This window comes from Hyposmocoma kahamanoa, unplaced genomic scaffold, assembly GCF_003589595.1.
Source record: "Hyposmocoma kahamanoa isolate Upper Pololo Valley unplaced genomic scaffold, ASM358959v1 81, whole genome shotgun sequence".
Classification (NCBI taxonomy): domain Eukaryota; kingdom Metazoa; phylum Arthropoda; class Insecta; order Lepidoptera; family Cosmopterigidae; genus Hyposmocoma; species Hyposmocoma kahamanoa.
The window spans coordinates 2763330-2785466 of NW_020654080.1; the positions used below are offsets into that span (position 1 = coordinate 2763330).

The following is a 22137-nucleotide window of genomic DNA, read 5'->3' on the forward strand; positions in this document are numbered from 1 at the left end:
ATCATCGGGTCAACCAGAACTCACACCCACCAACCAGTCTCATGCTCACTCAAACCGACTGGAGCTGACCATTACAACATTACAATCCTTATACAACATCAGCATTTGGTTCCGCACGACTGCACACGACGGGTAATGTTATTTTCACCTCTCCGAGCGCGTGCTTAGGTTCCTTTTTCCACGTAGTGAGCGCCTGGTTTCATTAGTCAGAGTTCGTAGGCTATTACATAGGGCGCACTATAAGTTTCCGGAACTGGCCACTTACGAAAACAGTATTTAAAAAGTAATTACAACATTTGAAAATAGAACTCTTTGGCTGTAGAATACAGTTTGTTTCACCTAACTGTCACTTGTTTTTACATTGTGGGGTCATTTTAGAAATGGGTTGTCTACATCACCATGGATTTAACTCGTAAAAGTTTTCGAAGTATGATTTTCTACGACTTTTAGTGTAATTTAACAGCCCAGCGATGCTTCGCTCGGCTTCAAACTGCTTTTGGCGATGAAGCACCATGCAAGACGACTATTTACAGCTGGTTTGCAGAATTCGAACGCGGTCGTGTTAATCTCAGTGACGAATTTCGTCATGGTCGCCCGTCCACTGCTGTGAACAACAAAAACATCGATGCTGTGCGTCGTATGATCAAAACAGACAGGCATGTGACATAGAGAGATTCGGGCATCTTTAGGCTCAACTCACACTGGCGCAGAGTCGAAGCGTCGCGTCGCGTCTTGTTCTTCAACTACTACGCCTAGCGACGATGTTCGCATTTGTGCGCCTGAATCACGGTGTGGCCGGCGTCAGGCCCTTCACTCAAGTAACGCGCGGCGACGCGCATCGACTCACGTCGACGCTTGACTCCATATTTTGCGTAACACAAATTTTTTACCTTAATGTTGGGTAAATAGAAATGAATATGCAATAGGCGAAAAACATGACGCGTCGCGACACGCTTCGATTCTGCGCTAGTGTGAGTTGAGCCTTAGGCATAGGCATGAGTCAAATGCAATCAATACTATAGAAACATTTGGGTGTGAAAAAGCTGTGCTCTCGGTGGATCCCACACAATTTGACTGAGGCTCAAAAAACGGATCGCGTCACTTGGTGCAATGTCATGCTTACCAAATTCAACGAAGGGGCGTCACATTTGGTGTGGGACATAGTAACAGGTGACATGTAACACGAAACATGGATTTACAGTTACGATCCCAAAACAAAGCAGCAATCGAGCGTATGGCCTTTCGAGATGAGCCGAAACTAACCAAAATGGCGCGCGTGCAAAGTGCCTCTAAACGGATGATTGCTTCTTTTTTTAATAACACTAGACACGTGGCTACTGTTGCTTTGAAGAATCGTTGTACCGTGAATAGCGATTGGTACACGACCATTTGTTTGCCGGAAGTTATTGACAAACTCCGTAAAAATAACCGTAAACGCCGTATCATCTTGCACCGCGATATGCTAGTTCTCACACGGCCAGACAAACAAATGATTTTTTGAAGGTGAACAACGTTGACCTTATGAGCCATCCCGCGTACAGTCCCGACCTAGCACCTTGTGACTTATTTAATTCCAAAAATTAAGAACAAGTTACGCGGTCAATGATTTTCATCACCTGAAGAGGCTGTCGAAGAGTATGAAAAATATGTTTCAGAGATTGTCACGGAGGAGTGGCATAAATATTTTCAAAATTGGTTCATTCGTATGAAAAAGTGCATTAACGCTAACGGAGAATATTTTGAGAAACAATAAATTCATTTCTGACCATTTATACTATTTTTTCTTATTCATTCCGGAAACTTATAGTGCACCCTACGTATAGAGTAGGTGTTTTCGATTTTGTATGAGAGTTGTGTAGCTGTTACGTAGTAACTATTAAGTAATCTATGGTATAACGCATGTCTTCGAAACGATAATAAGAAAGTTATTATGCAATAAATAAATAATAGAGGGAACTGGAATAATGAATAGTTCACTGTACTCCAGAATCTCCAAGAATTATTCATTGTACGAATTTAGCACGATTTTTAATATTATATGAACGTAAAAGTCTTACCAAGTTTATTACAGCACACGCTGCTATGAGCAGTACAGATACTAGGAACATTGTCAGTCTTATGTAACGGTTGCTGGCCACCACCTGAAAGTGGAAACAAAACTTACACTTATAATTAGTAGTCGGATAATCGATAATAAATATATCGCGTGGGATGCGAATTTGTATGGAAAAAAATCAGCGATACTGGGTTTGAAGAAAAGTTAAAATTGATCAAAATTCTTTTTAGTGCCGATCGACTCAGTTTCATGAAGAAATTATTTCATTGTATGAGACGAAATAAAGACAGTAGAAGTTGGTCAAATTTATATATGTGGCTTAATATATATTTTTTAAGCCACTTCCATACCTCGACAGTAATTCACGGGAAAAAGTGAAGTGTAGGTAAAAGCATCCGAATACCCGACCACTACTTATAATCAATTTAGGTTTCAATAAAATATACAAGAACCTTTTTAGATCTATATATTAATGTGGGATAATGTGGGGAATTTTTCTTTATGCCACTACTCCACCGCGTTCAATTGTATTGCACGTTTTAAAAGCCTTTCGAAATCATTTAATCAAGATCTTTGCCTGTCATACTGTGGTCATGACACGAATATAACGCAACAAAACAGAACGAACCTGTCCGGGCTTGGTGCAATTGTCAGCGTAAATGTCATCGGGAACATCAGACAAAGGATGCATCCCTCTACCAAGAAGATGGCCATCGTTCCATGCGAGGTAAACGAAGACTAAAAGCGTTATAAACGTCGGTCCGAAAGACGCATATAGAACTATTCCTCTGAAAAAGAAACAAATGCAAATTATTATTATTATAAACACAAATATCCATCGAGTATATAACCAGGCTTATATCATAGGAAATGAAACTATTTTTCCGGATTTAAATCGCGTTTATTTGTTTTCTCAAACAAACCGACGTTTCGGGCCCTTTACAGGTCCCATGGTCACGGTTGACTCAACAAAATAATCAACCGTATGTGTAACAATCGCGAAAACCTAAGAACTCGATACAGCCTTATATCACTTTTAAATATTTGCATTGAAATCATAAAATAGTATAGCGCCAACAACTGACCTGTGTGTACGTCTTCGTATATTCAAAAAATATTCTATATTTCTTGTAATAAAGACAATATCTCTAACTATTGTTGTACATTTGGTAGTGTAACAGCAAAACATCTAATTACAAAACAAACGGAATCACATTTCATCGGTAATTAAATACGTAATTTTTCAATTTTCAAGGCAAGGCTCAAGTTAAACTGGTCGAATTCAATTGAAACAATTGACGACACCCGTATGTTTCGAATTCGGGCTGGCCAATCGGAGCGCAGTTGTCACCGTAATGATATGGCAGAATAGTTTTCAAACAAATTAAATGACATTTCGTTTCTATTTCTGGTTATATACTCGAACGGGATCGAATTCCATTCTTAAATGTAACATATGTTTTGCACCTGGACTAAATTTCAGCCCAAAACAATAGTCCTTAACCAAGTCCTTATCGAAAATAAAAAGTGATTCAATTTACTTACTTGGGAACATTAATAATCTGTATCATAGCGAGCAACATGAATAGCGCGACTGCGCAGGCGACGTTGTATTTAAACTGAGGGTCTGACTGGTTCCTGTATTGCTTCTCTTGTTGATCTTTCTTGAACCAGAGAGTCAATTTGTTCATGCCTTCCGCATTGTTGCTAAAAAAATGAAGTTATTTAAAGTGTTAGTTATAAGTCATTTTTAAAGACAAACATCACCATAGATTTAGTATAGGTCTATATAGGTCTATATACTAAATCTATCTATCGCAAAAAAAATGTTTTGTTGCTGCCTGCATTTCTTATTTATGATTGTACAAGTACCAGGCTACAAATATTGCACATCGGGAAAATCCGGAAGTCACGAATGTTTCCGAATGCTGTTGCTGCGTTTGTAACTTATTGCATTAATAACTGTTGTATTACTTGTTATGTACTCGATGTGTATTTATGACAATTTAATATGAAACTACATTAGTCATCATAATAAAGTTTCTTATTTCGTTAAAGTTCAACGTTAAAGTTTCTTACTTATACATCAGTGAATAACACGATAATATATAGAGGCGACAACAGCATTCGGATAATTCGCGGATTTCGAGTTTCCCGATGTGCAATATATACGACCTTGTTGTTTTGTTCAAAAAGTCTGACCTACAAGAGGAGTATTCAACTGCTTCCGTGGCCGAACGGTTACCATACTGGTCTGCCAGGCTGAGGTCCCTGGTTCGATAAATTTGTTTTTCTGGTGAGTTTGGATGACATTTGTGGTTGTCTATGTGTGTGTCAATGGCACCCGCGATACAGGGTTTCCCTAGTGCTATAAGTGTGTGCGGTATTATTATTGTTATTAAGTACTTTCTCACTGCTAGGTATCTAGTTAATTATTACGAGATCTATTGTGTGTAAGAGCGTGCTCGCCAACAACCTGTTCCCAGTTTGGCGGGAGATAGACTTATGTGAAATGTTTCTTTTTAAAAAACAAACGAATAAAACATAATGTAAAATCTACTCAATTGACTTTTATCATGTGAAAAAAAAATTATTAATTAAAAATAAATATATAAATTAAACATTTTCTACATCGTATAGAAAACTTACCTACAATCGCAGCAAGTCGTCCTTTGAGGTAGTAAGTTTTGCTCTATCATGGCAAGACTCTGAAAAAGAAAGCAACGTTGTGGAATTACATCTATTTGCCAAGTTTTATTGAAATCGGTTAACGAAAAGTGGGTGATATCCAATAAACTGGATTCATACCCTAATTTGCCACCCTTATACTTCGTATTTTTAGCATTACAAATAGCTTCAAACAGGTTTTTTACCGAGCACGATATATCACGGAAATGTAAACACATTCGATAGCAGCCAAAATTTTTTTTCACGGTAACATGTTTCAATCTTATTAATAAATGACAAAATGTGTACTTTGCATTTATTTATTGAAATTATTAAATAATGAGACATTCAGTAATTTGTTTATTATTTTGTAAACAATAAAATCATTCATATAAATGTTGCACAATAAAAGACGGAACAAGAAAGTAGCAGAGGTAGTAAACAAATGGAATGTTTTAAATGTATAATAAATACAACTAAATTAACGTAGTCGTAACCCACGATAAGTGTTTTGCATTTTTTATATAATTGGTCGCATTACCTTATATTATTGTTGTGTTTTTGTTATTGTTTTGAGTTGCTGAATTTTTATTCTTTTCTATTCAACCTTATTGTTAGTAGAATTAGATAAATAACAATTATTAAATTTATGTTAATAATTTCTGAAGAAAAAGTTTACAAACACTGCGTCTTTGTTTACCTCATAAAAACGAAGTATAGAGATGAAATATTTTCTTCAAATTTAAACAATGGGACCACTACCGAGGCATCCCGTTTCCAACAAAAAAATAATAATAACAACCGTTATTTATTTATTTATTTAAACACTTCATTGTAGATACCACAAAGTAAATTACAAGTTTTAAGAAACAATTTAAAATATTAGTGTACAAAGACGAGCTTCATCCCATAAAGGGATTTCTTAAAACTATCTTTTAAAACCTGAGAGGAAAGTTGGTTTTTGGGTTGGCAAAAAAATAAATAAATAGAGAAATTTAGGGTCGTATTCCAGAACTCTACTCAATGCTCAAGTTAGGATTTGAGCAGACTTGAGTATGATTTTAAGCACTGGAAATACGAACCTAATGGCAAGGACTTGAGTATGATTTTCAGTGCTCACTGCAATACTCAAGTCCTGACTTGAGTATTGAGTAGAGTTCTAGAATACCACCCTAAATGTTACTATACTCAAAAAATAAAAGGAAGCTAGGAGAAATGGGATGGAAAACTTATGAGCGTCTAAATAAAAGTGTAATTATTTTAATTTTAATAAGTATAATTACTTACAGAAATTCCAATATTTTTGGCAAGAGTAGAATCAGTGATGTTGGCAAATGGTTTGTCCGCACCCCAGCATTCGACGTACTTCGTCATTTTGCTAGATGGACGAGATCTGGTTGGCACTCCGGGAGTCGCTGCAATATTTAATGGAAACAATATAAAGCATAGAACGAGATACATAGAATGTGAAAGAAAAAACTCGTTTTTTTCCACACACATTGGGTCACGAAATGTGAAATCTAATATTAATGGCATTCGTTTCACATGCAATACTTTTAACATCAGCGGTCACCCATTTAGTCGCTATTAACATAGTATAATAAGACAAATAGCTTTACTCTATATAAAGGTGCTACCTTTAAGGGGCTTCAATGTGTGCACGCCCTTTTCACTCCGTGTGCGGTCGCACACATTCACATTGCATAACGCGGATCATAGCACGAGCCATTCATTACAGAGATGAAGCGTTTAAAAAATGACACCATATTGTACCTAAGTGTGTTTATTCTTTTATTTATGGTTACTTGAACAAGAGTCCCTCAAATTCAGAACTGTTCAGCATTTCATTTCTATTTTATAATCGTACTTCCATAATAAAGACACTAATCAACGTTGCTGGTGAATTAGTGATACAACAGACTTCTGCTTCACATCTGTGATGTCATTTACAACAGAACTTTAATCGGAAGTTTGTAATGTTCGCGATGGATTTCAGGCGCGCGCGCATATTCCTTGGTAGTGGGGAGCGTGTTTTTTAGCATTTAAGTGTAATTATGAAACTAAAAGCAAGCCCTGTTTGCAACCATTTCGTTGAGAACTTTATAAAGTATTAACAAGCATTATTATTTACACTTCTGCTTCAGCATCCGCTTCCGTTTCCGCTAAAATTTACTTTTGACATCTGTTTCCGTTCCTGTTTCCGTTATGACACTTCCGTTTCCGCTCCAGTTTCCGCTCTAACACTTCCATTGCATCACTAGTATAAATATATCAATATGTAAGCATTCGACAAAGGTTATTTCCACATAGCCCGAGAACACTAGACGAATACCTTCATTTTTTCATATTGTATTTAAAACCTGTAGGTTACACACAACTAAAATAATAATGTGACAACCCTAAGTTCCGTGTAGGCATTGACGCGCCGAACAGGCGGGAGTTGGACTAGTCTTATTATACTACGCTATAAAGATCTGTCCATATTTTCAACCTACACCTATTAAAAGTCACCTTCGCTTTGGCTGGAAGACACTTCCATATACTCAGCTCGCGCTTATATAACACCTCGAACAGTACAATAAATATCTAATCTCTTTCCCGTTATGTTAAAAGTATCGTGTATATGTAGAAGGCGTTAATGTTGTGCAGGTTTAACAGGAAAAACACAAAGGCTATCCTAAATTAGCCAGCAAATTGGTTTCAAGATAGGTATTGATGTAATTAACAACAGGCCTGGTATACACAATGTTATTTCCTAATAAATTCAGATGATCATGCTTCCCAGACTACAAACGTTGACATTTAAGATTGCAAAGGAAATTGTCACAATACAATCACAAAACTTAGGAACCGGTACAAAACTGTATAAAAATTATGACTGAAGGGGTTTCAACGTAAAACTAACTTAAGGATTCTTCAGTTGATATTGTACTCAACATCCTAGAGAACAGAGTCGGGTGTAGCTCATGAGTTGGTGACAGTTCTGGTGAACTTTCTGAAGAAAAAGATCTATTGTCATTATAAAGAATTTTAGTAATTATGTCTCTTTTTTTCTCACCGCATTATTAAAACAATGTTATAGAGAGAAAAGGTTTTCAATTTAATGAAAAATCAATAATTAAATAATCCATTATTATTTAATTTTATCATCACGGTGAAACATCGTCACATTCAATAAAAACTTAAAAATTAATAATAAATGCAACAAATAATTCTTAACAATTAAATGCTTAATTTTTTTTTAACATTTGCACTAATTGTATAAATGACACAGACACAATAATAATGAACAAATACGAATAATGAACACAGATGTTGGTTTGGCTAACTTCGTTTACGCGTTGTTGGGCGTCTAGGTATATTAAAACGGCGCTTTCAAATTAGAAGCTTATAGAAGCGATGCAGTGGCGCCACTACTAATTTTCATACAATACTAGTAGCAGTAGAGCTCCTTATGATAGAGTTCGTCCAGGGAAGTACTGCCACCTTACCTACTTCCGCCGCCAAGCAGTAACGTTCACATTACTGCGTTCCGATTTGGAAGGGTAAGGGTGTTAGTGAAATTACAGGCACATGGGTACTTGTCAACTTATGTCTCTGGATGACGGACGCATGGCAGTTCCCCTAATATCTTTGCGATTTAAAGCTCTGAATAGTACTGCAACTGTTATGGATAGGCGTGTCGCTTACCACCAGGCGTACGACTCGTCCGTCCCATCATTTGGTATTATAAAAAAAAATTTGAAGCACAGTTGCAACGTCACAATTAGAGAACTAAAAATTTATATAGCACTGCAGACGCGCGGCTGCCACGCCTCTTAAGCGCTTTTATAAGCCTCTAATGTAAAGGTACAATGGCTGAGCCTAGACGTTAACATCAACCATACCAATCATTCAATTATTATTATCGAAATAAACACAGACCCTAACAACGTTGGTCCAAAAATTTAGAAGTAAAATATAAACATACCTGTCCCCATAATGGGGCTAATTGCTCCAATAATAGACCCGCTGCGACTCTTCGGTTTTGGTATAGAGACAACTGCACCATTGGTGAGACTTTCACCAGGACCAGGACTGACTGCCGGGGTCCCGCCTTCGAAGGCCACGGTCTTCGCCTCGACTTTCACTGAAGCTCGGCGACTGAGATCTGCAATTGAAGAGACAAAAGTACAGAAGTATGGTTCTTGTAAAGGGGTGCATGAAAGGTGCCTCCTCGCACCCTGGGCAACAATTGGCAAGCACCTTACGTCGATTGGCAAGTCCTTTAACCACTATGGCAAGCATTATAGTGTATGCCATCAACACAATAAGAAGAAATTAACGTAATACCAATGCCAAAAGACAGTTAACTGGTTTATAGTTTTCTATACCCTCTATAACGCTATATTAATAGCGTTGTCCATACCGTAATTAATATCTTATTCAACAGTTCATAGCCGATGTATTTATTATGTATACACATACAAAAACACAATGCAACATATAAACACACACACAGGTACACACTTTTGTTGCACACATTTAGTTTACCCTCATCAGAACATAATTTTGTAATAACTAAAATTTCATATTTTGTTGTCACTTGTAATTACTCAATCATAGCAATTAAGTCTGCCTGGGGGTGGAGACCTGGTGACCTGAAATACAGGTTTTCCTAGTTCTGGGACCAGCCTCCACGAAAAAATTGTATTTTGATATTACGTAAAGTATTTATTTTTACGTGTACTTTTTGTGGAGACAATAAATTATTTTATTACTATTATTATTACATATCATGCATGCACCCTACAGAACATAGTTGTAAAATTGAAGAGAAAAGCAACCTACCACCAGTGGGTCCACTAGTTCTCATTGACTCAGTCCTGAGTACTCCTCTAGGAACCTCAGTTTCCTGGAAACTATGCTGCGAAGGAGCAGGACTTATGCTGCCCTTGGGCTTTGTGGGCGACGTATCGTTGCACAACGAGGAGACTATGCTAGCTTTGCGGTCCACTGTACACACAGAGAGGCGGCCGTTTTCTGGTGGCTTCTGAAATTGAATACATGAAATATTTGAAAACTTTTTTACTGGATGTAAAAATGAAGATATAGCAATTGTTAAGACCAGTAAATATGAATAGTTTATTTTTAAGCAAATATATTTATTTATTTATTAGCAACACTAACATTATGTTCACAACACATTCTTATCCTATTTGACTTAAGTGATCTACAATGTAAACATAACAATTACAAGTGTTGACGGCAATATTAAAACATCATACAAACTAAATTAAATTAAATTAAAATTTTTAACAAAGTAACATACATACAAAATTTATTAGATAGCATTAGACTACACTGAGATACACTATATTGGTTACGGATTAAGGCATTTGTTCTCACTAACAATTACACATAATTCACCTACATGGGAAAAACAGAAATTATGTCTATTTTTTATAATTCTTATAATTCTTTGTGAGCTGGAAACTAAAGTAAACCCTTGTCAGTATAGGTACTAAAAGCCATTTTGGGGCCTTATCACAACCTTTTAAAACAATGTGACTATTCATAGGTACTGTAGACTAGGCTGTACTCTATGAGTAGAATCACTGGCTGGGTGAATAGATTCACAATTAGAATGCTTTGAAAAAGAACTAAGAGAAAAGAATGGAAGATCTTGACATTAAGATTATTGATTTGTAACCCAAAAACATGTAAAAAAGTTAAATAAAGTATATTTTTAAGGATTATTCCAGTTTATATTATTAAAAGTACCTCTCGCAATGCATTAGAGCTATACCCCTCGTGACAGTACCTATACCATGATAATACCAACAAAGTTAAAGCTATGTTTCAAGTTCTTGGGTCTCGAAAAAAAAATCATTTACACTGCGTGGTGTGAATGAAATTACAGTAGCATTAGTACTCATTGTCAAAGAGTTTGTCTAAGGAAGTCCTGCGATCTTACCTATATTTGCCACTAAGCAGTAATGTTAGCGTTGCTTTCCAGTTTTGAAGAGTAAGTGTGCTGGTATAATTACAAGTACTTGGGACTTGTCAATTTATATCTCAGGGTGATGCGCGCAGCGGTAGCGCCACTCAGACATTAGCGATTTAAAGCCCTGCAGTGACATTCTAACTACTATGGATAGGCATGTCGTATACCACCAGGAGCACGACTTGTTCATCCCATCAGTTGGGTCTAAATCAAGACAAGAGCACAAAATATTGGTTTGTTTGAAAAAAGCTAATACAATGCAATTCAGGTCCAGGTTCTTAGGTTTTCGCGATTGTTACACGTAGGAAATGAAACTATTTTTCCGGATTTAAATCGTGTATATTTGTTTTTTCAAACAAACCGACGTTTCGGACCCTATATATTAGACATAACTGGTTGAAGACTGTACCACCTCAGTCAACCGTGACCATGGGACCTGTAAAGGGCCCGAAACGTCAGTTTGTTTGAAAAAACAAATATACCTACGCGATTTAAATCCGGAAAAATAGTTTCATTTCCTATTTTTATTAATGTTTTATATTTATAGTTTTGTGATGATTTCTTCACTATTGACATCTAGTATCACAGTAATGACAATGGCTATGAGAATTTACTTGTATGCAATAGAAACAAAATTACAAAATATTATAATCCAACTTCTTTTCTAAAATTGATTAGTGACAATTAGATGTAAGTTCTAATTATTTATTTACAGAAGTCTATTCAATATTTTATATTTCTGGTAAATTTAACTTGAAAAAGACATACAGAGCTTTGAATTAAATCCCAATTGGGACAGTAAATCGTTTATAAGTAATTATTGTCTCAGAAACGAGATAAAACCTCTTATGAAGAGCTCCAAAAGGTCATCAGATTTGCCTGTTAAAACGAATTTATTATCCATATATATACTTAGTAAGTGGTACGTTTAATGCGCAAGACCGCTTTATTTATACACGTATTTTAAAGGATAGTACGGTATAGACAGATTACGGCCCGGTTACCTACTGTGAATAACACGTTGAAGCAACGTATGTGCAATTCAGCCAATATATTTGATATATTTCATGGTTTATACTGTGTTATACAGCTTTGTTTATAAAACCTTGAACAAATTTTAAAGTAGTTTTCAAATCGTTATATATACATAATATCTAACAGCATTCTTTTAGATTACTTATTACCGTGAGTTAATCTCAATACATTACAACTTTACCTACCTTTCGAATTGACGACTTCTCAACAGGGATAGAATTAGATTCATTTTCTTGCTTGTTGTTCCCAGTTGTTGTTCTATAGTCTTTTCGGCATTTTCTAGTCTTCCTTTTGACATTCACAATTACTGTTTGTATTGAAATCGGCGTAGTGTAAATAAATAAGTTAAAACGTACATTTGTACCACTAATACGTGCTAACGTACTGTGCATCGTAGAATATAGATTTAAAATATTTATTATAAAACTACAAAAATTTGTAAACAATCTTTGAAAAAGTTTGCGCGTCTATTTTTTTCGTTTTTTTTGTTCTATTATTCGTCTAAAAAGGATAGGCTGGGGAGGGAAGGATAGGGTCAAAGACCATACTGCCTCATCTTCAGCATTGAGTTACTGATGTAAATTTCTTTAGTAAAGTCGTTTTCTTATAGTATATAACTTCTTCGTCATCATTATTATAATCCAATAATGAAACTTCTTTTTTCTTCATGCTCGTCTCTAGTCTCTAGGCTTATATAGTTCAGGTTCGACACTGACCAACATGAACTAGTTCGTCTTACACGGTTTTAATAGTTCATCGTTCTTTTTAGTTCAGTACGAATTAGGAACTATCTGCATTGATAGTTCACCTGCCTTTTATTCAGTAGGAACGGTGCGAGCGGGACAAAAAGCGATTTTTCACTGTTAGTTCGTGAACGTTGACAGCTCGTATCTTCATTATGTATATATGTAAGCTTGCAAAACAGTAAGTGCTCATATTTTTGGTAGGTGTGGTAGGTATCTGTATGTATAGTATCAGCCTACGTCCAGGAGTATATGAAATAGTTGTACCTAAATATTGATTTTTAAATACCCCATTCTAAAAAAATCTTATATTGGTTGGAATTACAGTCTTTAAACCTGTAAAATGTGAAGGAACATCAAATAGTACCGATTCCATATAAATTGTATTTTTAAATAATATTTAGTAGGTACAGTGTAACTATTAACCTCTTACTACTAAAAGTCCGTTTATGTGAATAAAATTACTAGTTTGGAGCGTTCGTTCAATGTCCGAGCAAGGGCAAGACGAACTAAGGAACTTGATGAACTAAATGAACTAAAAGACCGCCTAGTTCAGTTGGCCGATTGAACTACTCGGATCGCTCCCTCTAAATACGGATCAGGCACAAGTCTACTCGTTTCTAACATTGTGCGATTGCGCGGTAACGTGAAAAGTATGTTAGCCCAGGTAGGACTTTTTTGGTGGAGCGAACCTAAAATTAGTTGGAAGTTGGAAAGTTGTTAATAATAAACAAATAATCGTGTATATTTCTATAACTGGTAGGTACTTGTAATTGGTAGGTGTATGTGTTGTATACTCAAAGGGTGTATTGTATAAGTACTCAAACTCTGTGGCAGATTTGCCCTGAAGCCCAGTAGGCCCGGGCCTAGGGCGGCCAATCGTGACAAAAAATTCACTGATAATAACAACAAGAGATAACTCAAAATAGGTGCCTAAATATTGTAAAGGTTCACGCACATTATGGTGGGCCATACTGCACCGCATTGTATTAACAACAATCGTCCTAAACCACTTTCGTACATTTTCTGTTTAAAATATAGATATGTTACACATCTTTGATGTAATGTAAAAAAATAATTTGACTGCCTCCGTGGCCGAACGGTTACCATGCCGGACTCCCACGCAGAGGTCCCTGGTTCGATTCCCGGGCCGGGGGAAATATTTGTATGGCATACATTTATTTCTCTCGTGAGTTTGGGTGTAATTTGTTGTTGCCTATATGTGTGTCTATGGCACCCGCGACACAGGGTTTCCCTAGTGCGGGGCTATATTGAGTGTGTGTGTGCGTGTACGTTAATGTATTATCACTACATCACTAGAGTATAGTGTTCTGTGATCACTACGTATTATCACTACTGCGTCTGTCTGTCACATCGCGATAAACTCAAAAACGACTGAACGGATTTTCATGCGGTTTCCACCAATAGACAGAGTGATTCATAAGAAAGGTTTAAGTGTATATTTTTTTTAGGTTTTGTGTAAGTTGGCTGAAATATGACGATAAACGTTGAAGATGTCGAAAAATATCATGCCGGCTGGGCGCTTTATTGGCGTGTGCCCTGCAAACTAATAGATACCAAACCAATGTTCTAGAAAAATATTAAAATTATTAAAAATATTAAATAGTAAATTTCTGAATCGATTTTTATAAAAGTTGGCAGTAAAGTAAATTCATTATGTAGTCTACCAGTATGAATGATATGTATGAATGAATGATAATTTTTGTTACTCTCACAAGGCTTACTTGCTTAATACAGAGTTTTGTACTGTTATACACATCGTGAGAGTCTGGTATCAGTGCTAGGGTTATATCCCTGTATGACTAATCACCAGGCTCTCTCTCTGTAGGCTAATGTTAATTACTCCTCTTATTAATTCCAGTTCGGACAAGCTTGGCAAAAGTTAAGTAGAATAGTAGTAACAGTAATAACAACTTATAAATAGGTAAGAACATTCTAAAGACAGACTAAATTTTGTGTTTCAGTGTGTGTGTGTGTGTTCGTGCATTGGTGCTTGTGTGCGTGCCTTCGCGAGTATGTGTCTTGTCAGTAGTAAAGTGCGTATCGGTATCATTTCAAATTGATGTCCTAACATTAGATTTTGATGTCGACACATCTACACATCTACACATATCATAGCCCTACCAGTGGTTAGAGACCTGCTCTTGGGATCGCATGCCAACTGGCGTGACAGTCATTATGCGCTATGTATGGTAGAAATTAAGAGTAGGTCACTTAGAGTGAGAGACCTGGTTCTCTTTTGGGAGGCAATCCTGTAAAGAAATAATGTTGACGATGGGGTATGAGGAGGGAGATCATTGACGAGAGGTTATCATAGCCTCCGTTGATGCGTAGTCGAGACTCTTCAGGAAGTTGGTGATTTCAGACTTACAATGATACCTAGTAAGAGAGTAAATTGACAGGCGGTTGTTTAGTTCGTTATAAAGCATGCCTCCCATATAGCAGAAAAATCGTCTGACGAAGGATTTCCTATAGCCTGTTCTCGGGCAGACATCAAACTTTCTGCGGCGATCTGACAGTAACATAGGGTCATAGGTAAGGAGAGAATGCGTTCTAGGAACTGTTTGAACAACGCAAAGTTGTCTCACTGATAAAATCCCAAAGAGACCATGGAGCTTATCAGTCGGAAAATAGTAAGGCTGAGAAAAAGCAACCTTTATAATGGATCGTTGTGCTCTCTCAAGTTTTAGCTACAGTTTTAGGCGCATAGTATATGATGACTGCTGAGAAAGGGGCGGCTGGTACTGACTACATGGCCTGGGGCCTAGGGCAGCTAATACTGCAAATCCGCCACTGCTCAAATTCAAACATTTTGAAAATCCGCCATAAAATCTGACCTCGCGACAAATTGTCGAAATATCCCTACATGTCATAAGCCTAGCAAATACCCTTGTAGGGTGGAAAAAAACAAATACCTACCTAAGTCAAAGATGTCACTAGTCAGCTTATAGCATTTTAGGCCGTTGGATATAAAGAAACATTTTCTCCAAAAATCACTTTCTCAGTGACAAACACATAATATTTAGCGACAAGTGATAAGTACATTAAGATTTTTATGAAATCCTTCAGTAATATTCACGCGAGTTTTCACACGAAGCGATTATGACAGTACGCTCGTATATAGATATCGTTGGACAGTCGCATGTAGGTAATGACCGAGAGGGATGTCCCACGTGAGTGAGTGTGAATGACGATAGTGCATTGGTTGAGAGAGCCAGATAACAATGACGAAAATGGAGAACTGATTCATTCTTAAGTTATTTTAAATTTACTTCCCAATTACAGTGAATTCACAGCCGGCTTAACGAATTGATAACGTAAACTGAATTTGCCAATTATCAAATAATTCCTGACAAAATCAACTATGAGGTGTTTCCCTCAACATCTCCAAATATTCTTAATCCGACATGCATATATGTATAATCTAACGCCTGTCTAACACTCTTGTACCGTTAGCCATTTATAATAAATTAAACCTTTAGCTGTAAAATGTCACGTCTGTAAAACGAACTTTTCAGAAGAGAGATCTAGAGACACTATCTACAGATGAAATTAGTCGAAAACTTTTTTATGCTTATGAAGTGTTTCAAAATAAAAAGCTGCATCCCAAATTACAACGTCTTAGCTCAACGTAGCGCTGTAATTAGACCGTGAGTCTGGTTCACGTGTTATGTTTTCATGAGATTAACTATATAGCTCTTTGTAAATTAACCTTTTAGCAAGGAATAAAGCCGTGAATGTCGTAAGGGTTAACTCCAAGTCAACAGGACAAAGGAATGCTACTTGAAGTTGAAGTACTTGAAGTGCCACAATTTAAGGCCGGAGTTCCTTCCTGTAATGGATGGCGCGAGAGTGCGTTTAAGCTGAATACTTTTGCAGGACCGTATTCAGAGAGATCGTAGTTTATGATTAGTGATCGAGTAATCGGATGCTTATTTAACGACAATTCGACTGCTAGTGAACATAAATAACATTTTCATAATGCACAGTTAGGGCGCGTTTCCATTATGTCGTGACGACAGATAGTTGTGCAGTTTTTGTTCATGAGTTATTTATTGTTCATGATATGGTTTTGGTTGCTTTTGTTGTTTACTTTAAAGTATTTTGATATTTTTGGCTGTGTAAAAATCTTGATAATTAAGTTACATATTTGATTTACCCTCACATATTTTATCTTTTTTCTTTATATAAGTTTTAGATAATTATTACTATCATATTTTTGTAAATTCGCTTCATAATTCTAAATTATTTAAGCCAGTAATGATTCGGACGAAAGACCTAGCTACCCATAGTACAGGGGATCCTAGTTTGGGAGCTAGGCACAACTATGTACTAGATTTGTATCTTTTGGCAATAAAGTTTTTATTTTTTATTATTATTCAGTTTAAAGTGTCGTGGCTTGTATATTTAAATGAAGTTGTACAACACCATTAACTGTCGTTCACGATTTGGGAAGAGGTAGAACGACAGTCGTCTGACGATAAATACAACGTTACGATTAAAAATGCGACGACATTCTGTTGTGCAAACGACAAGACAGCTGCCGTGAACCGATAAATTGTCGTTACCATATTACCAGCTAGACGCAGCTAATCGTTAACGATTACTCAACCGACAAGAGATCTTAAACAAAAAGACGAAAGAAGTAAATCTCTAGCAAGGGCCTCAACGGACTATTGAATGCGTCTCTGTGTCAAGAACAATAATGCTTTTATGGGAACTGAGCTGAGAATTAGGGGATATCTTTTGTGAAGACCTTGAAATCCTTGGTTTCCGGATTAATAGAGATGATGGTGACTAATGGCCTGTACTAATGACCGAAGTGTGGTTAGTTAGTAATACAGCTCCTGCGTACTTGGATGACAAAATCTGTGGTAGTAACTTGTTCAGCTCTTCTAGATAGTCTTGATCCATGATTTTTGATATTGAAATATTGTAGATAGTGTATGATAGATGTGTATTAAGTTTATTTATAAAGAGCAACCCCTAGAGTTTCTTGCTCATTCTTCTAAGGAAAACGAAAATGAAAATGGAAATAGCTTTTTATTTTCTTTCACAAAAACTCAAATAAGAGTTTACGATTAGATCTTCCTATCATCTGTACCTGTATCAGAAAGACCCGCTCTTGCAATGTTCTTTAGTTTACAGAAATAAACCTTAATTGGTTTCTATAATGTATTAAAAATTATTACAAGTTGAAGAATTTGTATAGAGTTACATAGTTTTTCATGAGGTAATAATAATACTAATATATCTAACATCACCCATTAGGGTGTTCCCAAGATAATAATAATAATAATATGGGTACCTTAAGGGTGGGAAATTTTCTCCGTTTCGTCATAGTTAATTGATACCAACCAATTTCTTAAAGCTTTTTTACAACTATGCCATTGTAGATGTTAAATACTTATTTTTTATTGTTTATAGTACCTATTATACTTACGTGCCGAATTCTCCGCAAATTACCTATCAAAAAACAATGATTTGGGATTTGGCTGAGGAGCAACGATGTAATTCCGTCTACGGGACATAGATGAAGGGTTATAAGCAGTGGATTTATGTAGCTTTAGTACAGTGAACAGGATGTATAATTTTTTCATTGTAAGGTGACCACTAAATTGATAGAGTTCGTCGGTGGGGAATCTGAAAGGTTTTGAGTACATTACCTTAAGAATACATCGTTGCCCCCTTTCCACTTCCAAGAATTTAGTTTTACAAGCACCACCCCACACAACAATGCTATAACTAATTATGGATTGAACTAAGACTATATACAACTGATCAAGTAAGGTTTTGACAGCAATGTGTCTAATGTCCACTTGCACTAAACTTAGGTACGTCTTAAACCAATAATTGCAATGCAAAAGACACTCTTAATACATTGTGTTAATTAAGAGTGTCTTATCAATTTAAGCATTGGTTTAAGACATAGTTAAGTTTAGTGCAAGTGGACATAAGTGTTTTAAATAGCCAAATGAGCTTTCGTATTCTACTATTTACATAGTCAATATGTGTGGACTGTAGTCTAGGCTCTACTCTATGAGTAGAACTACTGGCTGAGTGAATACAGTTTTGTGTTTAGAATGTGTTTAAAAAAATAGGATAGAAAAAGAACATCTTGGCACATCTAGAAGTAGCCTCAAGAAGTAAATATGTGAAAAATATAATAAACATCTAATTTTGAAGTTAATACCAGTTTATATTTAAAAAGTACCTCTCGCTACGCAACCTGAGCTACCCCCTGTACCATGTAAGTGCAGTACCATGAAAGACGCTGATCTAACATGATGCCAAGATGGAGAATCTACCTTACGAATAAGCAGTAGAGTCTAATAAATGTGACGATTTCAATATTTTTTTATAGTCTCAAGTGAACGGACGAACAGATCGTGCGCCTGATGGAAAGCTACACGCCTGTTCATAACAGTGGCAGTGTCACTCAGAGCTTTAAATCGCAAAGATCTGAGAGGTACTGCCCTTGCGACTGTCACCCTGAGACATAACTTGACTTGTCTCATGTGTCTGTAATTTCACCAGCACTCTTAGCCTTCAAAAGCAGAACGTAGTAACGTGAGCATGCTTGGCAGCAGGAACAGGTAAGGCGGCAGTACTTCCTTGGAGAAGCTCTTTCATAAGAAGCTCTACTGCTGATAAAATTATAACACAGCGTCACTCTCTCTCTCTCTCTCATCTGAGCGTTGTCCCGGTTGCGTCCTCAGCAGTGTTGCTGCGGAGCCCGGGGTCCGCTTTTCTACTTTTTCTCCTCCACTTTGCACGGTCTTCGGCATCCTTAGTGGTGAGACCATTGGCACACATATCACCCTTGGCGACATCAAGCCAGCACTTCTTGGGTCTGCCCCTTCTACCGGGGCCCGGCGGAGGTGGCATAGCGAGACGTTTGTTTCCCACAGCGTCACCTATATCAATAAAGTTGTATCCTTTTTGTCGAAAGTTAATATGTTTCGAACTCAAGTGATTTCGAAACTATACTATATTATAATTTAATGGAAAATTGACAAGCCCCAATCCTCGATATTTGTTTCCAGTTTCCAGTTCATATCTACTTAATGTCACTAAGTTTGATTAGTTAATACAGAAAACAGGTTCAAACTTTGTATACATGGAGTACGATTGCAGGACTGTTCAGTAGCCAAGGTTTTCTTAATATAGACAAACCACATCTTGGTTTAATAAAGCCTTATGTCATACCATACGTCAAAACTTCTTTTATCACACAAAAGTCATAAAAACAATACGATCTACATGAAACAAATTATGTACATTTGAATTTTAATAAGTCTCTTCTCTAACGTTGCGATTATTAATACAAAAATAGAACACAGAAAAATTTCTTTGACCCGGTGGGACTTGAAACCACGACCATGATGCACCGTAGCATTGCTCTTACCAACTGAGACAAAGGTCAAGTTACCGAGTTGTCGATAATATTATCCTGTCTCTTTGTTATAGATTTTTGTACCGACTTTCGGCATTCGTCGCCACTAGTGACATCTGGTGAGGTATTTTTGAAAAACCTCACCGAGGCCGATACCTTTACAGGTGCCACAACTGACGCAGATGTTGTTTTGCGATCAAATGTATTAAGCATAAAAGTTATAACGACTAATTTCGTTCGTACAATCTTTAAACCTCTCACCCGAAAAGCTGTAATGTTGCAGATGTGGCATTACGCTACGTTTCCACCGGAGATGTGCGAGGTAGCTAGGCGGAGTGCGAGATTAAAATCCACCAATAGGATTACTTCATTATCCTAGCCTCGGTTAGCGCAGCCCTTATGGAAAAGGACTTGCGGAGCTCAGTACATACAATAATCTCAGTACAGAGTATGGAAATGAGTGGAATTACATCTATTTGCCAAGTTTTATTGAAATCGGTTACGGAAAAGTTCGCGAAACCGGATTCATCCCTTAGTTTGCTACCCTTAGAGGTGGAATATTTTCTTCAAATTTAAATGAGATCAGTACTGAGGTACCCCCTTTTCAACAAACAAAGAATCATCATAATCGGTTCACAAATGCCGGAATTATTGCATAACATAATACATACAAAAATACTCCTTTTGAAGTCGGTTAAAAAACGAGAGATGTTTGCAAGGAATGTGTGCAAGGTACCTCACCCACCTCATCAGACCGCATCCGCACAGCTTAAAAGAGTCCGCTACTCATCCTCGCCCCACTCAACTACACACCGTTTCACAGATTCGCTACACGTCGCACCTATCTACCTCGCACATCTCTCGTGGAACCGCAGCCTTATTATACCACATCCGCACATCTAACGTCACAACATTTTACGTAATACGCAAAATTATGCACAGTTATGCGTTGTTGTGAATTATGTTATACTTAAAGACGTATTTCTATGTATAGACGTACGACTTTTTATTATTGAGGTTTAATATATATTGTCTTACCTTAGGCGGAATAATAAGATAAGTTTCCACTTTATGGTCAGCGAGATACCCTTCCCTGGACGCGCCATCTCCTGTCTCCACCTCAAACCGACCACCAAGCTGGAGTAACGTCGGTTTAGTGATGTGTACTCGCCTGGAATTATATAAAATAAACGTTACATATATAATAAACGAAACAGTTACGCTTTTGTGGAATATTTGTTTCATGCAGATAATTTTCTCGCCCTCCTAAACATAGTTCTTTGTACGAGTGTCGAACAATCAACAACTCCTGAAGAGGCGAAACGCGTGTCGGGTATATTTTTGGTGGTGATGTTTGTGACTGTAGTTGCGCTTGTGTTGTTTATTTTATGCAGAGAAATGGTGGAAAATTTACTGCCAGAAAAAACTATTCAACACTATAAAATCTTTATTTTATAGGTTACCATCCTGGACTGTCACGCAGAGGTCCCGGGCTGAATTTCCGGGCCGGGAGAAAAAATTGTATGGCCTGCATTTATTTCTCTCGTGAATTCGGTTGTAATTTGTAGTTGTTTATGTGTGTGTGTGTGTGTGTATGTGTCCATGACACCCGCGATACAGAGTTTCCCCAGTGTATGCAAAAAAAACTTTGATGTATAATATAGAAAAATAGGTACAAAGATGTGTCTAGCCCCCAATAAGATAAATAATACAGGGGGTATTATGGGTAGCTAGGTTTTACGTCCGTCAAATGAGTTGCTTCATAATAATAATAACTAAGTCTGTTACAATAGACTTTAAAATATTGATTTTAAGACTTTCGTGGTTATTCACTAAATGATTATCACTAATATCAGGTTTCTTACCACGTGAGTGACAATGGTAACGCCGCAACAAATCGCGATGAAGGTAGTCGTCGACAGCGCAAGAGGGTAAACAGATATGTCTGCTCTTAGGGTGGTATTCCAGAACTCTACTCAATGCTCAAGTCAGGACTTGAGTATTGCAGTGAGCACTGAAAATCATTCTCAAGTCCTTGCCATTAGGGTCGTATTTCCAGTGCTTGAAATCATACTCAAGTCTGCTCAAGTCGTAGTCGTAGAGTAGGTAGAGAGGTCGTAAAGTAGAGTTCTGGTGAGACCCTTCGGGTCGTATTCCATAGAACTGTACTCAATGCTCAAGTCAGGATTTGAGCAGACTTGAGTACGATTTCAAGCACTGAAAATACGACGCT

The 22137-nt window shown here is 36.9% G+C and overlaps 1 protein-coding gene across 1 annotated transcript in view; it reads right to left on the reverse strand.

Annotated features, from left to right (window-relative positions):
* Positions 1 to 22137, reverse strand: part of LOC113234015 (adenylate cyclase type 2-like) — a 254540-nt gene that overhangs the window by 13744 nt on the left and 218659 nt on the right. Inside the window, exons 7-14 of the mRNA XM_026469243.1 lie at positions 20943 to 21075; positions 9554 to 9755; positions 8694 to 8873; positions 6011 to 6138; positions 4706 to 4764; positions 3602 to 3763; positions 2685 to 2844; positions 2058 to 2141 (exon numbers count right to left, since the gene is read on the reverse strand). Of these exons, the coding sequence (XP_026325028.1) occupies positions 2058 to 2141; positions 2685 to 2844; positions 3602 to 3763; positions 4706 to 4764; positions 6011 to 6138; positions 8694 to 8873; positions 9554 to 9755; positions 20943 to 21075 (1108 nt within the window). The remainder of the gene's footprint in view (positions 1 to 2057; positions 2142 to 2684; positions 2845 to 3601; positions 3764 to 4705; positions 4765 to 6010; positions 6139 to 8693; positions 8874 to 9553; positions 9756 to 20942; positions 21076 to 22137) is intronic.